The following is a 15,474-nucleotide window of genomic DNA, read 5'->3' as shown; positions in this document are numbered from 1 at the left end:
GGAATTGCTGGGTCATACGTAAATCAATGTTTACGTCTCAAGGAATCACCAAACTGTTTTCCACAATGTTATCTTTTTTGTTTGTTTTCTGAGACAGGGTCTTGCTCTGTCACCCAGACTGGAGTGCGGTGGTGTGATCATGGCTCACTGCAGCCTCAATCTCCTAAGCTCAATCCATCCTCCTGCCTCAGCCTCCTGAGTAGCTGGGAACACAGGTATGTACCACCATGGCCAGCTAATTTTCTAATTTTATTTTTTTTTGTTTTTGTTTTTTTGAGACAGAGTCTCGCTCTGTCGCCCAGGCTGGAGTGCAGTGGTGCCATCTCAGCTCACTGCAAGCTCTGCCTCCCGGGTTCACGCCATTCTCCTGCCTCAGCCTCCCGAGTGGCTGGGACTATAGTCACCGGCCACCATGCCTGGCTAATTTTTTTGTATTTTTAGTAGAGATGGGGTTTCACTGTGTTACCCAGGATGGTCTCGATCTCCTAACTTCATGATCCACCTGCCTTGGCCTCCCAAAGTTCTGGGATTACAGGCGTGAGCCACCACGCCCGGCCTTACTTTTAATTCTTTAATTTTATTATTTTATTTTATTATTTTTTTTTTTGAGACAGAGTCTCGCTCTGTAGCCCAGGCTGGAGTGCAGTGGCAGGATCTCAGCTCACTGCAAGCTCCACCTCCCAGGTTCACGCCATTCTCCTGCCTCAGCCTCCCGAGTAGCTGGGACTACAGGTGCCCACCACGATGCCCGGCTAAGTTTTTGTATTTTTAGTAGAGACAGGGTTTCACTGTGTTAGCCAGGATGATCTCAATCTCCTGACCTCGTGATCCGCCCGTCTCAGCCTCCCAAAGTGCTGGGATTACAGGCGTGAGCCACCACGCCCAGCCTTTTTTTTTTTTTTTTTTTTTGAGATAGAGTCTTGCTCTGTCGCCCAGGCTGGAGTGCAGTGGCGGGATCTCAGCTCACTGCAAGCTCCGCCTCCCAGGTTCACGCCATTCTCCTGCCTCAGCCTCCCAAGTAGCTGGGACTACAGACACCCACCACCACACCTGGCTAATGTTTTGTATTTTTAGTAGAGACGAGGTTTCACCGTGTTAGCCAGGATGGTCTCGATCTCCTGACCTCGTAATCCGCCCGCCTCGGCCTCCCAAAGTGCTGGGATTACACGCGTAAGCCATGGCGCCCAGCCCATGTGGCCATTTTTCAGTGAGAGAAGCCAGAGGCCCATCACTCTCGGTTGCTCCCTGGGCCATGCTCTGCCTCAGCCAGAAGCACTGAGGGAAGGTCAGCCTCGGCCCTTGCCCCAGCCACAGTCACAGATAAAGGGGCCTGCACAGGTCTGTGTGGCTCCAGAGCTCGTTCCCCCACACACGACGCTTCCATGTGAATAGCCCCAGGTGCATCATGAAGAGCGATGGCCGCTGCAGAGGCAGAAGAATCCCGCGGGGAAGCAGGTGGGAGAGAGGCTGAGAACAGACCAGACCCTGGGGCTACAGACCCTATGTTCCAACCCTGGCTGGGACTAGCTGTGTGGCTCTGGGCAAATTCACATGCTTCTCTGTGCACAGGGGATCAAAATAGCAAACACAGGCTAGGCACAGTGGTTCACACCTATAATCCCAGTGCTTTGAGAGGCCGAGGTGGACACATGGCTTAAGCTCAGGAGTTTGAGACCAGCCTGGGCAACATGGTGAAACCTCATCTCTACAAAAAAAATACCAAATAAATTAGCCAGGCGTGGTGGTATGTGCCTGTGGTCTCAGCTACTTGGGAGGCTGAGGTGGGAGGAACACTTGAGCCCAAGAAGTCAAGGCTGTGGCCGCGTGTGGTGGCTCACGCCTGTAATCCCAGCACTTTGAGAGGCTCAGGTGGGTGGATCACTTGTGATCAGGAGTTCAAGACCAGCCTGGCCAACATGGTGAAACCCCGTCCCTACTAAAAAAAATACAACAATTTGCCAGGCGTGGTGGCGGGCACCTGTAATCCCAGCTACTTGGGAGGCTGAGGCAGGAGAATCACTAGAACCTAGGAGGTGGAGGTTGTAGTGAGCCAAGATGGTGCCGCTGCACTCCAGCCAGGGGGACAGAGCAAGACTCCATCCCAAAAAAAAACAAACAAACAAACAAACAAAAAAAGAGGTCAAGGCTGCAGTGAACCATGATTGTGCCAATGCACTCCAGCCTGGGTGACGAAGTGAGACCCTGCCTCAAAACAATAAAAATATAAATAAAAATAAAACATAATAGCAAACGTTTCATAGAGGTGGTGTGAGCATTAAATGAACTGATAAAGGTCCCTGGAAAACAGTAAGTGCTATGGAAGGATTCGCCGCCACCACCGCCACCACCATTAGCATGTTTCAACCTCCATCACCCTCACTGTCCCCTGTCACCATCCTTTGACCAGGGCACTCCCAGCTGCAGCCTTTCTATCCTCTCGTCCACCCTTCATAACTGTAAGATCACTCAGCTCCCAAGAACCACAGTCTACAGGGTAACCACATTTCCAAATCTCAAACCAGACCCGCTGGTCTGCACTTCCAGGGACAACAGGATATTTTCAAACCAGCCCAAAAGAGATGTGTGGCTCAGCATAAGAGGAACAGGAGAAACTGAGGCCTCTTGCCCTGAGAATGAGCTTGGAAGTGGATGTCCCGGCCTCACTCAAACCTTCAGATGACTGAGGCCCAGCCAGGAGCTTGAGTGTACCCTCAGGTCACACCCTGAGCCAGAAGCACCCAGCTAATCCACTCCTCATCACTGACTCCCTCCCCATAAAAAACCTGTTTGCTGTTTCAGGCTGTTAAGTTGTGGGCTGTTTTGTTACACAGCAATGGATAACTAACACACGAGGCCTGGCAAGTGTGGAGCAAAGCTGCCCAAGCCCTCAAGTCTGTTCATGTGGGTGTTGGCCTGTGTTTGCAGAAATCCAGCCACTGAGTCCTCCCATGCAGTCACTACTGCCCTCTGCACAGACACCTGCCACATCCCTGCCTGGGCCAGGAGCTCCACTAGTGCAGGAATGGGGTCTGCCGTCCCAGGAGGATCCCTGACACCTAGCACAGGGCTAGCAGCAGGCAGCACTTGGTTAGTGAATAAACTGCCCTTCACCTGTACACAGAAGGGATGTTTCTATAAGGGGTAATTAAGTACGGAGCTGGGAAGCTATGCTGACCAGAAGGCTCTAAAAGCAATTAACCAACGAGAGGAAAACCCTTCCTACTCATTCTCGGCCCATTTTATTGAGCACTGACCATGTGGAAGGCCCCCTGGTGAGACCAATAACTGAGACAGCTTCCGGCTGTTGCCCTCAGGATGCCTGAGCTGGGATAGGGCCAGGGTGGGGGTGGTGCGTGTGACAGGGTTACTGTTCACAACCCTGCTGGGCCATAAGCCCTCCCCAACAATTCCAAAATCAAAGACGCTCTGAAGATGGAAAGCTTTTGTTGCTCATCTGGTGATAAAACCTCATTTGGTGCATGGGCCGGGCGCAGTGGCTCACGCCTGTAATCCCAGCACTCTGGGAGCCGAGGGGAAGGATCCCTTGAGCTTAGGAGTTTGAGACCAGCCTGAGCAACATGTGAGACCCCGTCTCTACCAAAAATACAAAAATTAGCCAGGTGTGGTGGCGCACTCCTGTAGTCCCAGCTACTCGGGAGGCTGAGGCGGGAGGATCACTTGAGCCTGGGAGGTGGGGGCTGCAGTGAGCTGAGATTATGCCATTGCACTCCAGCCTGGGTGAAAGAGTGAGACTCTGTCTCAAAAAAACAAAGTTAAAAAAAAAAAAAAACTGTGCATGGGTGTGGGCTACAGATAGTCTTTTCTGCCCTACTTAGAATGAACGTGCCACATTTGCTATAGAAATATTCAAGGGCTGGTGGCAAATGCCACACAGACCCTGAAGCTGTTCCAAGTTCTGAGAAGTCCTGCATTCCTCAGGGCCCCAGAGTTTCAGAGAAGAGTCTGTAGGCCTGAGTTAAGAAGGAACGCCTTCAAAAGCCCTGGGGACAAAGGGGAAAGGGGTGCCCCAGGACTGCGTGGGTACCTACCGGAACGAGCCATCCAGGTTGGCACGGTGGATGAAGCTGAGCTTGGCGTCAGCCCAGTAGAGCTTCTGCTCCTCCAGGTCGATGGTCAGTCCATTGGGCCAGTAAATATCCGAGTCCACAATGATCTTCCGGGTGCTGCCATCCATCCCTGCCCGCTCAATCCGGGGCGTCTCACCCCAGTCTGTCCAGTACATGTACCTGTGACGGGGGCAGGGCAAGAGAAGCAGCTAACACAGATCTGTTTTTTGTTTTTGTCTACATAGATGCAGACATGAAACAATAGACAGTGAACTTGCCCTAAAATCTCACCCATCGGAAATAACCAACAGGTATGGTTTCAGGTATTCCTGCCTTAAGCTGGGCAATCAAAATATACTATTTCCAACTTGTTCTCAGTTAACAGTAAATTCTGGGCACCTTCCCTTCTCGCGGATAGAAAGATTCCTTGTTCTTTTGATGATTGCCTAGTGTACTCTGCTGTAAGTTTTTTAAAGAACTTCAGGTTATTTCTGATTTTTTTGCTACCATGAAAATGCTGTAAATGAACCTCTAAAAGGCAATTCAAAACACTCAGGATGGAATATTATTTAGTGGTATAAAGAAATGAGCTATCGGCCGGGCCCAGTGGCTCACACCTCTAATCCCAGCACTTTGGGAGGCCAAGGCGGGTGGATCACGAGGTCGGGAGATCAAGACCATCCTGGCTAACACAGTGAAACCCCGTCCCTACTAAAAATACAAAACATTAGCCAGGCGTGGTAGTGAGCACCTGTAGTCCCAGCTACTTAGGAGGCTGAGGCAGGAGAATCATTTGAACCCGGGAGGGGGAGGTTGCAGTGAGCAGAAATCGCACCATTGCACTCCATCCTGGGCGACAGAGCGAGACTCCATCTCAAAAAAAAAAAAAAAGAAAAGAAAAGAAATGATCTATCAAGCCATGAAAAGACATGGAGGAAACTTAAATGCATGTTAGTAGGTGAAAGAGCCAATCTGTATGAGTCCAATTCTATAACACTCTGGAAAAAGCAAATACACAGAGACAGTAAAGCATCAGTGGTTGCCAGGAGTTGGAGAGGAGAGGGATGAATGAGTGGAGCACAGAAAATCAGGGCAGTGGAACTATCCTGTATGACATGGAATGGTGGGTGCATGTCCTTATTCATCTGTCTAAACCAAGAATGTACAAATCAAGGGCGAACCCTCGTGTAAACGTGGATTTTGGGTGATGGTGCGTCAGCCAGCTTTCATCAGTTGTAACAAATGTACCACCCTGCACAGGATGCTGACAGTTGGGAAGGCTGTGTGGGTGTGAGGACAGGGATGTATAGGAACTCAGTACCTGCTGCTCATCAATTTTGCTGTGAACCTACAACTGTTTGAAAAAATTAAGTCTATTTAAAAACAACAAAACATGGCCAGGCACGATGGCTCGCACCTGTAATTCCAGTACTTCGGGAGGCTGAGGTGGGTGGGTCACTTGAGCCACCCTGGGCAACATGGCAAAATCCCGCCTCTACAAAAAATAAAAATTAAAAAAAAGTTAGCTGGGCATGGTGGCACACTCTTGTAGTCCCAGCTACTTGGGAGGCTGACGTGGGAGGATCCCTTCAGCCCTGGGAGGTCGAGGCTGCAGTGAGCTGTGACTGTACCACTGCACTCCAGCCTGGATGACAGAGTGAGACCCTGCCTAAAAAAAAAAAAAAGGCTGGGTGCGGTGGCTCATGCCTGTAATTCCAGCGCTTTGGGAGGCCGAGATGGGCGGATCACGAGGTCAGGAGATCGAGACCATCCTGGCTAACACGGTGAAACCCCGTCTCTACTAAAAGTACAAAAAAAAAATTAGCCGGGCATGGTGGCGGACACCTGTAGTCACAGCTACTCGGGAGGCTGAGGCAGGAGAATGGCGTGAACCCGGGAGGCGGAGCTTGCAGTGAGCCAAGATCACACCACTGCACTCTCAGCCTGGGAGACAGCAACACTCCGTCTCAAAAAAAAAAGAATAAAACCCATGGCTGGGATGGACCCTGAACCTGAAGCTGCAGCTGTTCCTGGGTAGGTCTGTGGGCGACGTGGCTTTGCTTCTCCATGTTCCCAAGAGACAAGCATCACCCATCCATGAGAAACAAGCACATCCTCAGGGCGCCCTTACTTGATCTCTGGCCAATGAACCAAGACAAAGTGAGTAGACACGAGGTCTGGGATGGCAGGTCCCACCCCCGCCAGTGCCCAGTGTGCCCTGTTTGGAGGTGACCACAGGGTGTGTGCCCAGAGGCTGGGCGTGACTCTCAGCGGAGACCAGAGGGGAACCACACCAGCTTGGAGGACTCAGTTCCCATCCCAGCCAGCTGGGATGAGCCACAGGACACAAGGGCTGGCAGACCTATTGTGTTTTGTCCACCCTTCACAGCAGAGAAAGGGGACAGTGCCCAGAATGTCCTCTGAGGAGCCTCCTCCCACTCTTGGTCCTTGTAAAATGGTGCTGACTCCCTTGCTCCCTTCTTCCTGGGGTGGGCGGCAAACCCCATTCCCCTCAGCCTTAGCAAGTGATTTAGAAACAGGCAGCTCGCCCAAGCCAGGCATGAGAGTGATCCCGGGACACAGGGAGAACAAGCCCCACTTTGCCCTCTGGGGGTCTCCATTCAGTAGAAGAGGCAAATGACAGACACACAGCCACCTCCTCCCCCACCATGGTGCTCTGCAGCCTCAGGAGCCTCAGGTGCACCAAGGGCCACCCCATCCAGGGGGCCATGCTTCCTTGAGTGGTATCGTTCCTGAGCGAGTACCATCTCCACCTTCCAGAGGGGTTGTGACAAGATCAACAAGAATGAGGGCATAGGAGCCTCGAACCAAACGTGCCCTCTTCCCTGCAGAGGCTGACTGCGCCCAGCTGCTATCACCAAGCCCCTGCTCCTCCGGCCCCGTGGGGACAGGGTAAGAGGGGTGTCACATGGAACAGCTCTCCAAACAGTCCCTCTCAAGCTGCTGTCTCCTGTGCATCTAGTGAGAACCCAACCAACACAGGGAAGGTGGGAATTGCTATTCCCATTAGACAGATGAGAAAACTGAGGCCCCGAAAGGCTGGCCTGTTCCAGGTTACAGGCGCTGAGCGGCAGCTCTGGGAACACACTTGGTGTCTGATGAGGGCCCGAGCCCGGCCATCATATGACTCACCCTTCGCCAGCAAAGCCCGGGTGTGGGTGAACTTTTCCTGGCAGCCTGGGACTCCAAGGTGCTGGCAGCCAGCCCAGGGAAGGCTCCCACGTGCCTGCGGCAGACGCCTTGCTTTACCTGCACGTCCCCACCCCTAGGAGCCTGGACAGAGCCCAGACCCTCCGCCACCTCCTGAGAAGGTATCAGGGGCATCAGTCTGGAGTTGGGGGGGAATCCACACAGGCCTTCCCCAAATGCTCCACCGTGGCCCATGGAAAAGGCTGGAAAACGTGCAGGAGCAGGAGCCTCCGCATGGAGCATAATTCACATTCCTTCCCTGAGTTTCATAACAGAGGCCTGCTGGTTTCCTTAAATGGGGAATTTGCGAGCCAGTCGGTGACCAGAGACTGGTTGGCGTGGACGTGCTCTTGCAGAGTCTCAAACGCTACCACAAGCCCAGCCAAATTCCACGGAGGAAAATCGACTTCCGAAGAAAAGAGCTGCAGCATGGCCTTCGTGCAGAGCCAGCTGCGGTTGTGGTTGTGTGTTATTTTAGGGAAGGGCCATTTTGCATTTTAAAGAGGGGGTTGGGTTTCACCCTGGCTTTAATTTGAGACCTGGGGGCCACTGCAGCCCCTTGTCAGGCTGGTACAGGCCGGGGACTCCTCCCATGCTAAGCCAGTGTCTTTCTGGCCCCAGATCCTCAGGGGCCATAGGGTCATCCCCAGAGCCCGCTCTGCCACCCACATGGGTATCCTGGGCCTGGGAGGGATGTGCCTTCCCTCAACCCTGCCTGGATGTCTGCACGGGGCCACCTGCATTGCTGAAACTGCAACGAAGTCGAGTCTCAGGAGGGGCCCCCCTGGCTGCAGGGCTCTTGATCCTTTTGGCCACGTGCACACTGAGGTGGACGCTCAGACCCAGAGACCCCCTTCCTGACAATGGCCGGGGCAGGAACCCCCTCCTCTGAGGAAGGACCCTGGTGGGGGACAGCACTGCAGGAGGGCACAGGAGATGACGGGGGCTCTAGCAGGGCCGGGAGGAAGGCCAAGATGCTCCTCGCAACCGTGTGCCTGTGGCCAGGACAGAGGACAAACCCGCCCTCCACTGTCCCCACTCTCAGGACAGCAGTCCTGCCCCAGGACTCAGCGCCCACACTTATGCCTGAGGACCACTATTCAAGTCAGTATTTGGCGAGCAGGGGTTGCTGCCCGCAGGCGCTGTGACAGGCTGGAATCCTCTCCCTCTCCCTCTCCCTCTCCGGAGACATGGAGCCTACAGGGACAGAGTCAGCACCTCAGGGTAGGACCATGGCTGGCGTCATCAGCATCACTGGATCTGATGAGTGGGAGCCGGCATCTCACTGTTTTCACTCTCTCATTCAAATGACTGGAGCAAAGGGAAGGTGTGGGGAGAGGCCCAGGAATCAACACTAAGGTCAACTTTGCCCCAGGGGCAGGGGTGGGAGTGAACAGCCACAGGTGTGATCCTGGGGAGGGCTTTTGGGAGAGAATTCAGAGGCAAGCACGTAAAGGAACCATTTCAAATAGTTAAGAAAAGCCAGAGCCAAACAGGGACAGTTGGCTCGCAGAGATGATGCAGGCAAAGCCAGCTCAGATCTGAGCATGGGAAAGACTGCTCCCAACCAAGGGCCCAGCATCTCCCAACCAAGCACCAAGTACCTCCCAACCAAATGCCAAGCACCTCCCAATCAAATACCTCCCAACCAAGCACCTAGCACCTCTCAACTGGACACCAACTACTCCCAACCAGGCACCAAGTACCTCCCAACCAAGTGCCAAGCACCTCCCAACCAAGGACCAATTACCTCCCAACCAAGCGCCTAGCACCTCCCAACTGAGCATCATGCACCTCCCAACAGAGCATCTAGCACCTCCCAACTGATCACCTCCCAACCTAGCACCGAGCACCTCCCAACCAAGTGCAGAGCACCTCCCAACCAAGTGCCAAGCACCTCCCAATCAAATACCTCCCAACCAAGCACCTAGCACCTCTCAACTGGACACCAACAACTCCCAACCAAGCGCCAAGCACCTCCTAACAAAGTACCAATCACCTTCCAACCGAGCACCTAGCACCTCCCAACTGAGCATCATGCACCTCCCAACAAATCACCTAGCACCTCCCGACTGATCACCTCCCAACCTAGCACTGAGCACTTCCCAACCAACATAGCAAAAGCCATAAAGAAGTAAAAAGACAAAACCACGTAGGCATGGAGACTGGACTTCTGGTGGCGAGGAAAGGGCATTTTTATTATAATGACAGCTAACATTTGTTGAACTCACAAACTGTTCTTGGTGTTTTCCTCATGACATGCAGCATGGTCACGCCTCTGTACAGACAAGGATACTGAGGCACAGAGTGGCACCGTGCCAACCTTGTCTCATCTTTCTATCGAACCTACATGCAGAGTGCCAGCAAATCCAGCTGTCTTTTCTCTGGTAATAACTGTGGACAGGGCTCCTGCCCCCACGCCACCCACCCCACAGCTCACTCTCGCTCCAGCCACCAGGGGATGCCCTCCAGCACGAGTCAGAGCTGGCACCTCCTCTGCTCGAGACCTCATGTGTCCTCTCCTCACACCTTGGGCCCTGTTTCCCTACATTCTGCTACAGCCCCTCAAACAGGCCCCGCCCCAAACCAGCCCAGGGCCTTTGCACTGGCTGATCCCTCTGCCTGGACCGCGCTGCCCCCAGACAGCCACACGGTTCTCAGCCTCATCTGCTTCCAGTCTCGACTCAAAAGTCACCAAGAGGCCTTCCCAGCACCTGAGCTCCGACAGAAGCCCCTCGCCACAGCACCCAAGCACTGCTTTATCCCCCTACGCACACGTCCCTTTCAAATACTATTCATTTACCATCTCCTCCCACTCACTGAAAGGGCCAGAGACTGGGCTATACCCGCTGCGTGGGGAGCAGGACCAGTGCGCAAGGGCTCACAAATGCAGTGGATGCCTGGTTGGGAGGTGAGGGAGCTGCAGCGACCCACGCTGGGAGGGAACGCAAGGACAGGAGGAGCGCAGGTCCTGGCGACACGATGGCCACGGCAGCCGCTGGTGAGCAACCGCAGGCCGGCCCTGGGAGAGGGCTTCTAGCAAGCTGCTATCTTCAGCCTCTCCGACTACTGCAGATGCCCCCTCCTAGCCAGAGACACTGCTACACCAGCCGACCCTTCCAAAAAGAAGGTCAGTAACCCCGCGACTCCTGGAGTCACAGTGCAGGGGGAGAGGGCTGAGAGGGCAACAGTTCACCAGGCGGAACAGAGGCTGACCCGGAGGTCAGCTGGCTCCCTGGCAGCTGCGGGGGTGGCTAGCCCACTCGGAGGGCAGCGAGGGCATACGAGGGGCTCCAGGGATGAGTGGTTGCCCAGCACAGCACCCCTGGGAGGCCGGGGGCACTTCTCAGGTAGTGGGGGCACGAGGCTGCTCTGGCCTGACCTCAGGGACTCAAAATACTTTGGCGATAAATTCCACCGCGTCCCACCCCTGCTGGTACCCCGTACTTACACACAGACTGGTTCAGATGCAGACACTCTCGCGCACATACTCGCTCACACGGGCACATACACGTGCACACACAGTCACGTGCGCACACTCATACACACACAAATATCCACTCACACGCATGCATGCACACACACGGACACACACAGGCTCACACGTATGCACGCATATGCGTGCACACGCACACACACACACGCTCACATCCTCCCACTCCCACACTCAGTTGCTCAGACACACACACGCCTGGCTCTCACACAAACCTGTTGGGCTCTGAAAGGCTCCAGCCCTTCCCGTGCTCGTCAGAAGCCAGTCAATGGCTTCCTAAGTCACCGCACAGAGCAAAGAGGTGAACTTGGCCACATGGCACTCTGCTTCCCGAGCTCCCAAACACCAGCCTTGGTGAGGACAGACCCTCACCCCGCACCCTCATTCCCACTACCCTGGGCAGGCCCAGAGGAGGGGCATCTGCAGGATCTGGCAACCAGCCCCTCCCGCCCGGCTCCTGCAGCCGGCACCATGGGAGTCAGGAGGAGGTCACTGCAAAGGGCAACAGCAAGTTGGTGGCCCCAGGACTAGAGCCCAGGGGTCTTCAATCCTACTCCAGAGCTTGGACACTGTCCCACAGGGCACGGCCAAGGGAAGGGCTTCCAGAGCCCTGACTTCAGGGAGGAGGGCAGGCGGGCTCCTGTGGCAGGCCTGGACGCACGGCCGCCCACTCCTGGGACTTTCTAACCTAGAAGATCTAGGTCAGGCTGGGTGCAGTGGCTCACACCTGCAATCCCAACACTTTGGGAGGCCGAGGCGGGTGGATCACTTGAGGTTAGGAGTTTGAGACCAGCCTGGCCAACATGGCGAAACCCTGTGTCTACTAAAAATACAAAACCTAGCCAGGTGTGGTAGTGCACGCCTGTAATCACAGCTACTCAGGAGGCTGAGGCAGGAGAATCACTTGAACCCGGGAGGTGGAGGTTGCAGTGAGCTGAGATCGTGCCATTGCGCAAAGAAGATCTAGGCCGGCCCCTCAACCGGTGAGGTCCAGGCTGGGAGTGCTGAGAGACTGTGGTGACACTGAATGAACTAACAGGCAAAGGGCTTCCAACTGAGCCTGGGGGTGGTGGGAAATGGCTCGTGTGTTCTAGTCAAGACCTCTGCCAACCAGTTCTGACACTGACCCAGCACAGAACCTGACAGGTCAGCAAGGGCCAGGGCTCAGCACAGCCCAGGTAAGGGTGTGTGTACGGCCCCCAGAGTCACTCCCAGGCTGCAAGAAAAGGGACAAAGGAGGGACAAGGGGTGGCCAAGCAAACTGTTCCCTCTGCTCGGGAGTCTGGGGTGACCTGGCCTAGCTGGCCAGTGGAGCTGGGCCTCCTCCCCTTAAACTCTCCACCCCGGACTTCGACTCCAAAGCTTTCCTGCCACCCACGCTCTCCCCACCTGGGATCACGGCCAGGCCCTGAGCCTTCAAGGGCCCAGGTGAACTCAGCCAGACTAGGAGCTGAGGAGGACACAGGGCAGCTTCCAGAACGGACCCGAGAACCACTCCCAGCAGGTTCTGCTTCCAGACAAGGAGCTGCACTTTTTCAGCCAATGCAATTAGAAAGCCAGGAGAAGGTGCAAATTCCACCTGCCTGAGCGTCCGCACTTCCCAGGCCGCCCACCATACACACAGCAAAGATGTGTTTAACCATTCAAACCCATGGCCAACCACATCGGTTGCCTCAGACATGCAAGTTTTAAAAAGGAACATAACTATGGGCCAGGCGCGGTGGTTCACGTCTGTAATCCCAGCACTTTGGGAGGCCGAGGTGGGTGGATCACCTGAGGTCAGGAGTTCGAGACCAGCCTAGCCACCATGGTGAAACCCCATCTGTACCAAAACTACAAAAATTAGCTGGGCATGGTGGTGGGCGCCTGTAATCCCAGCTACTTGGGAAGCTGAGGCAGGAGAATCACTTGAACCCGGGAGGCGAAGGTTGCAGTGAGCCGAGATTGTGCCACTGCACTCCAGCCTGGGCAACAAGGAAGACTCCATCTCAATTTAAAAAAAAAAAAAAAAAAGGAACATAACTGTGGAATCTCAAGGGGAAGTAATTCCTTCAACAATAACAAATCTTGAAAGCTGAGCTCTTTTTTTTTTTTTGAGACAGGATCTCCTCACTTTGTCGCCCAGGCTGGAGTGCAGTGGTGGGATCACAGTTCACTGCAGCCTCGATCTCCCAGGCTCAAATGATCCTCCTACCTCAGCCTCCCAAGAAGCTGGGATTACAGGTGCATACCATCACACCCGATTAATTTTTGTATATTTTGTAGAAATGGGGTCTCACCATGTTGCCCAGTGTGGTCTTGAATTCCTGGACTCAGGTGATCTGCCCGCCTTGGCCTCCCAGAGTGCTGGGATTACAGGCATGAGCCAACACACCCCCCACGAATTCATTTTAAGAGTCACACCCTTTTTCTGAAAAACAGCTTGGGCTCATGTAAATTCGAGAGAGAAATGGTGACACTCCCCGCCCCCTGGACCCAGGTGGAGTCGCAGCAGGGTTTACCCGTGAGCGGGGTCCAAGGCGATGGCCCTCGGCTGGTCAAGGTCCTGCCAGAAGAGCACCTTCCGGGATGTGCCATTGAGGTTGGCCACCTCGATGCGGTTGGTCTCTGAGTCCGTCCAGTACAGCTTCTTGCCCACCCAGTCGCAGGCGAGGCCGTCGGGAGAGACCAGGCCGGAGATGACCACGTTCTGCACGGCGGCCCCCGTCTGGTTCAGGTAGGTCTGCTTGATGGCCTCCTCGCTCACGTCTGTCCAGTACACGGCTCCCTTGGAAAACTGGAAGTCCACTGCGGCCGCATCCTCCAGGCCGCTGACCACGATGGTGGACTCCAGCTTGACTCCGCCGGCGTCCACCAGCCGTACGTCCCGGCGGTTGGCAAATAGCAGGAGCGGCGAGGCTGTGGGGCAGAAGCAAACCGTGAGGGCCACTGGCTAAGCCAGCAAGATACACAGCCCTGGGATGGAGCACTATGCCCAGAGCACTCCTGGTACTGCCCTGCCCATGCCCAAGACCTCCAGTTCCTTCCTCCCACCCCTAAGGCGTTGTCAGGAAGTTGCCTGGGCAGCCCCGGCCCGCATCATTCAGAGGCTCCTGCAGCGCAGCAAACAGCCTTCTTCCCACATTCGGTGACAGCACCTGTTTGTTTACCAACTGTTATGTCTGTTCCCCCAGATATGGGTGACCCTTCCTGCCATGCCCAAAACCTCCCACATCGTCCTCCAGAGGCTACAGGGGCCCTGTCCTGTTCTGCAGAGAAGCCACATCCCCTTTGTTGGCCTGACACAGGGGACGGGGACATGCAGGCACAGCATTGGCCATGCTGCTCGCTACAGACCCAGCCACAGGGCCACATTTTTTGAGGGGTTCAGAGCCCAGGCCAGACAGAGCCTCAAGATTCCCTTACAAGTCTTTGACCACTGTCCAAGCTCAGGCCCGTTTCCTTGGCCGTGGCCTCAGCTTCCCATCCACCCCTGTATTCCATATTTCTCCCACCCTGCTTCTGGACATTCCTACATTTAAAGGGTCACTCTGGAATGCCACCCCTTGGCTCAGACACCTTCCACAGCTCCCTGTGCCAGTGCCATGCAGAACAAGGTCAGACCCCCTAGCCTGGCCTCCAAGGCCTTGGCCTCTGGCCTCACCTACACTTCTCTCCACCACCCCACCCCAAGCATTCCTGATCTGCCTGTGGCCAGGCTGGCTCCCTCACCTCCCTCTGCACCGCAGCCCTCAGCCCCTTCTGCCTGTGCAAGAAGCCTCATCTCACAGACAACGGTCTCATTCCCACAACGGGCTGAATGAGAAATCAGGAGAGGCCTTGAGACCATCACCCCACCAGACACCTCAGATGTCGGCCCAGGAGGGTCCAGCAACCCCCAACACAGACTCAGAGGGACTAAGAAGCCACATGAGGAGTGAACACAAGATGTGGACACGAGGAGGTTAAGGGCCTCCAGGGAGCTCCATCAGTCCGTGTCTGCTGTCAGCAGGGCTAGGCTGGGCTGGCCACAAACACCCCCAAAAAACATCTGAAGCCTTGGCTTGAAACAGCTGACATTCCTCATGAAAACTGCAGACCCCTGGGTCCTCCTGCGCAGATGGGGGAGCCCAGCCAACCCCACACTCCCACCTTCACCAAGAAAGAGAAAGCCAAAACAAACTCAACTCAGCCAATGACAATCACAGAACTGAATCCTGTAGTTAGTTCAGTTGGTTTCATTTCAGCAGGGGAAAGATTTGCAGCCTCTATGAGGGTAGCTGGGAACACAAAGGGCCAGAGCATGGCCCAAGAGACCCCAGGGCAGTGGGGTAGATGGTTCCGAGCACAGGCCTCCCTGCCAAGACAAGCACTGGCTCAAATCCTGGCCCCTCCCATTCCCAGGAGACATGCTCCACAGGATGGGAGGACACACAGAGGACCTGAGGCCAGGAAAATGACAGCGGCGCCTGCGCCGCCCCACCCGTGCTGTCATCGTCTTAGGTCTACAGTTCTTTGTGGCAACGAGGGACACTGTGAAAGTCAAACAACAGGAAGGCATAGGCAACAAATAAAGACAAACGGGACTTCATGGGAAGCTAAAGATTTTGTGCATCAAAAGACACTATCGAGAGAGTAAAAAGGCAACCCACAGAATGAGAGAAAATATTTCCAAATCATAGATCTACTAAGAGATTAATATCCATGAAATACAGAGAACTCCTA

At 54.7% G+C, this 15,474-nt stretch overlaps 1 protein-coding gene across 2 annotated transcripts in view; it reads right to left on the bottom strand.

The window, feature by feature from the left end:
• Window positions 1-15,474, bottom strand: part of LRP5 (LDL receptor related protein 5) — a 137,648-nt gene that overhangs the window by 88,695 nt on the left and 33,479 nt on the right. For both annotated transcript variants that reach the window (XM_034933196.4, XM_063608621.1), the window contains exons 2-3: window positions 13,272-13,668; window positions 4,050-4,247 (exon numbers count right to left, since the gene is read on the bottom strand). In XM_034933196.4, coding sequence (XP_034789087.1) covers window positions 4,050-4,247; window positions 13,272-13,668 — 595 coding nt within the window. The remainder of the gene's footprint in view (window positions 1-4,049; window positions 4,248-13,271; window positions 13,669-15,474) is intronic.

The sequence above is a fragment of the Pan paniscus genome, chromosome 9 (genome assembly GCF_029289425.2).
Source record: "Pan paniscus chromosome 9, NHGRI_mPanPan1-v2.0_pri, whole genome shotgun sequence".
Classification (NCBI taxonomy): domain Eukaryota; kingdom Metazoa; phylum Chordata; class Mammalia; order Primates; family Hominidae; genus Pan; species Pan paniscus.
The sequence above is the reverse complement of the archived record's forward strand: the minus strand, read 5'-3'. Positions and strand labels throughout refer to the sequence as shown.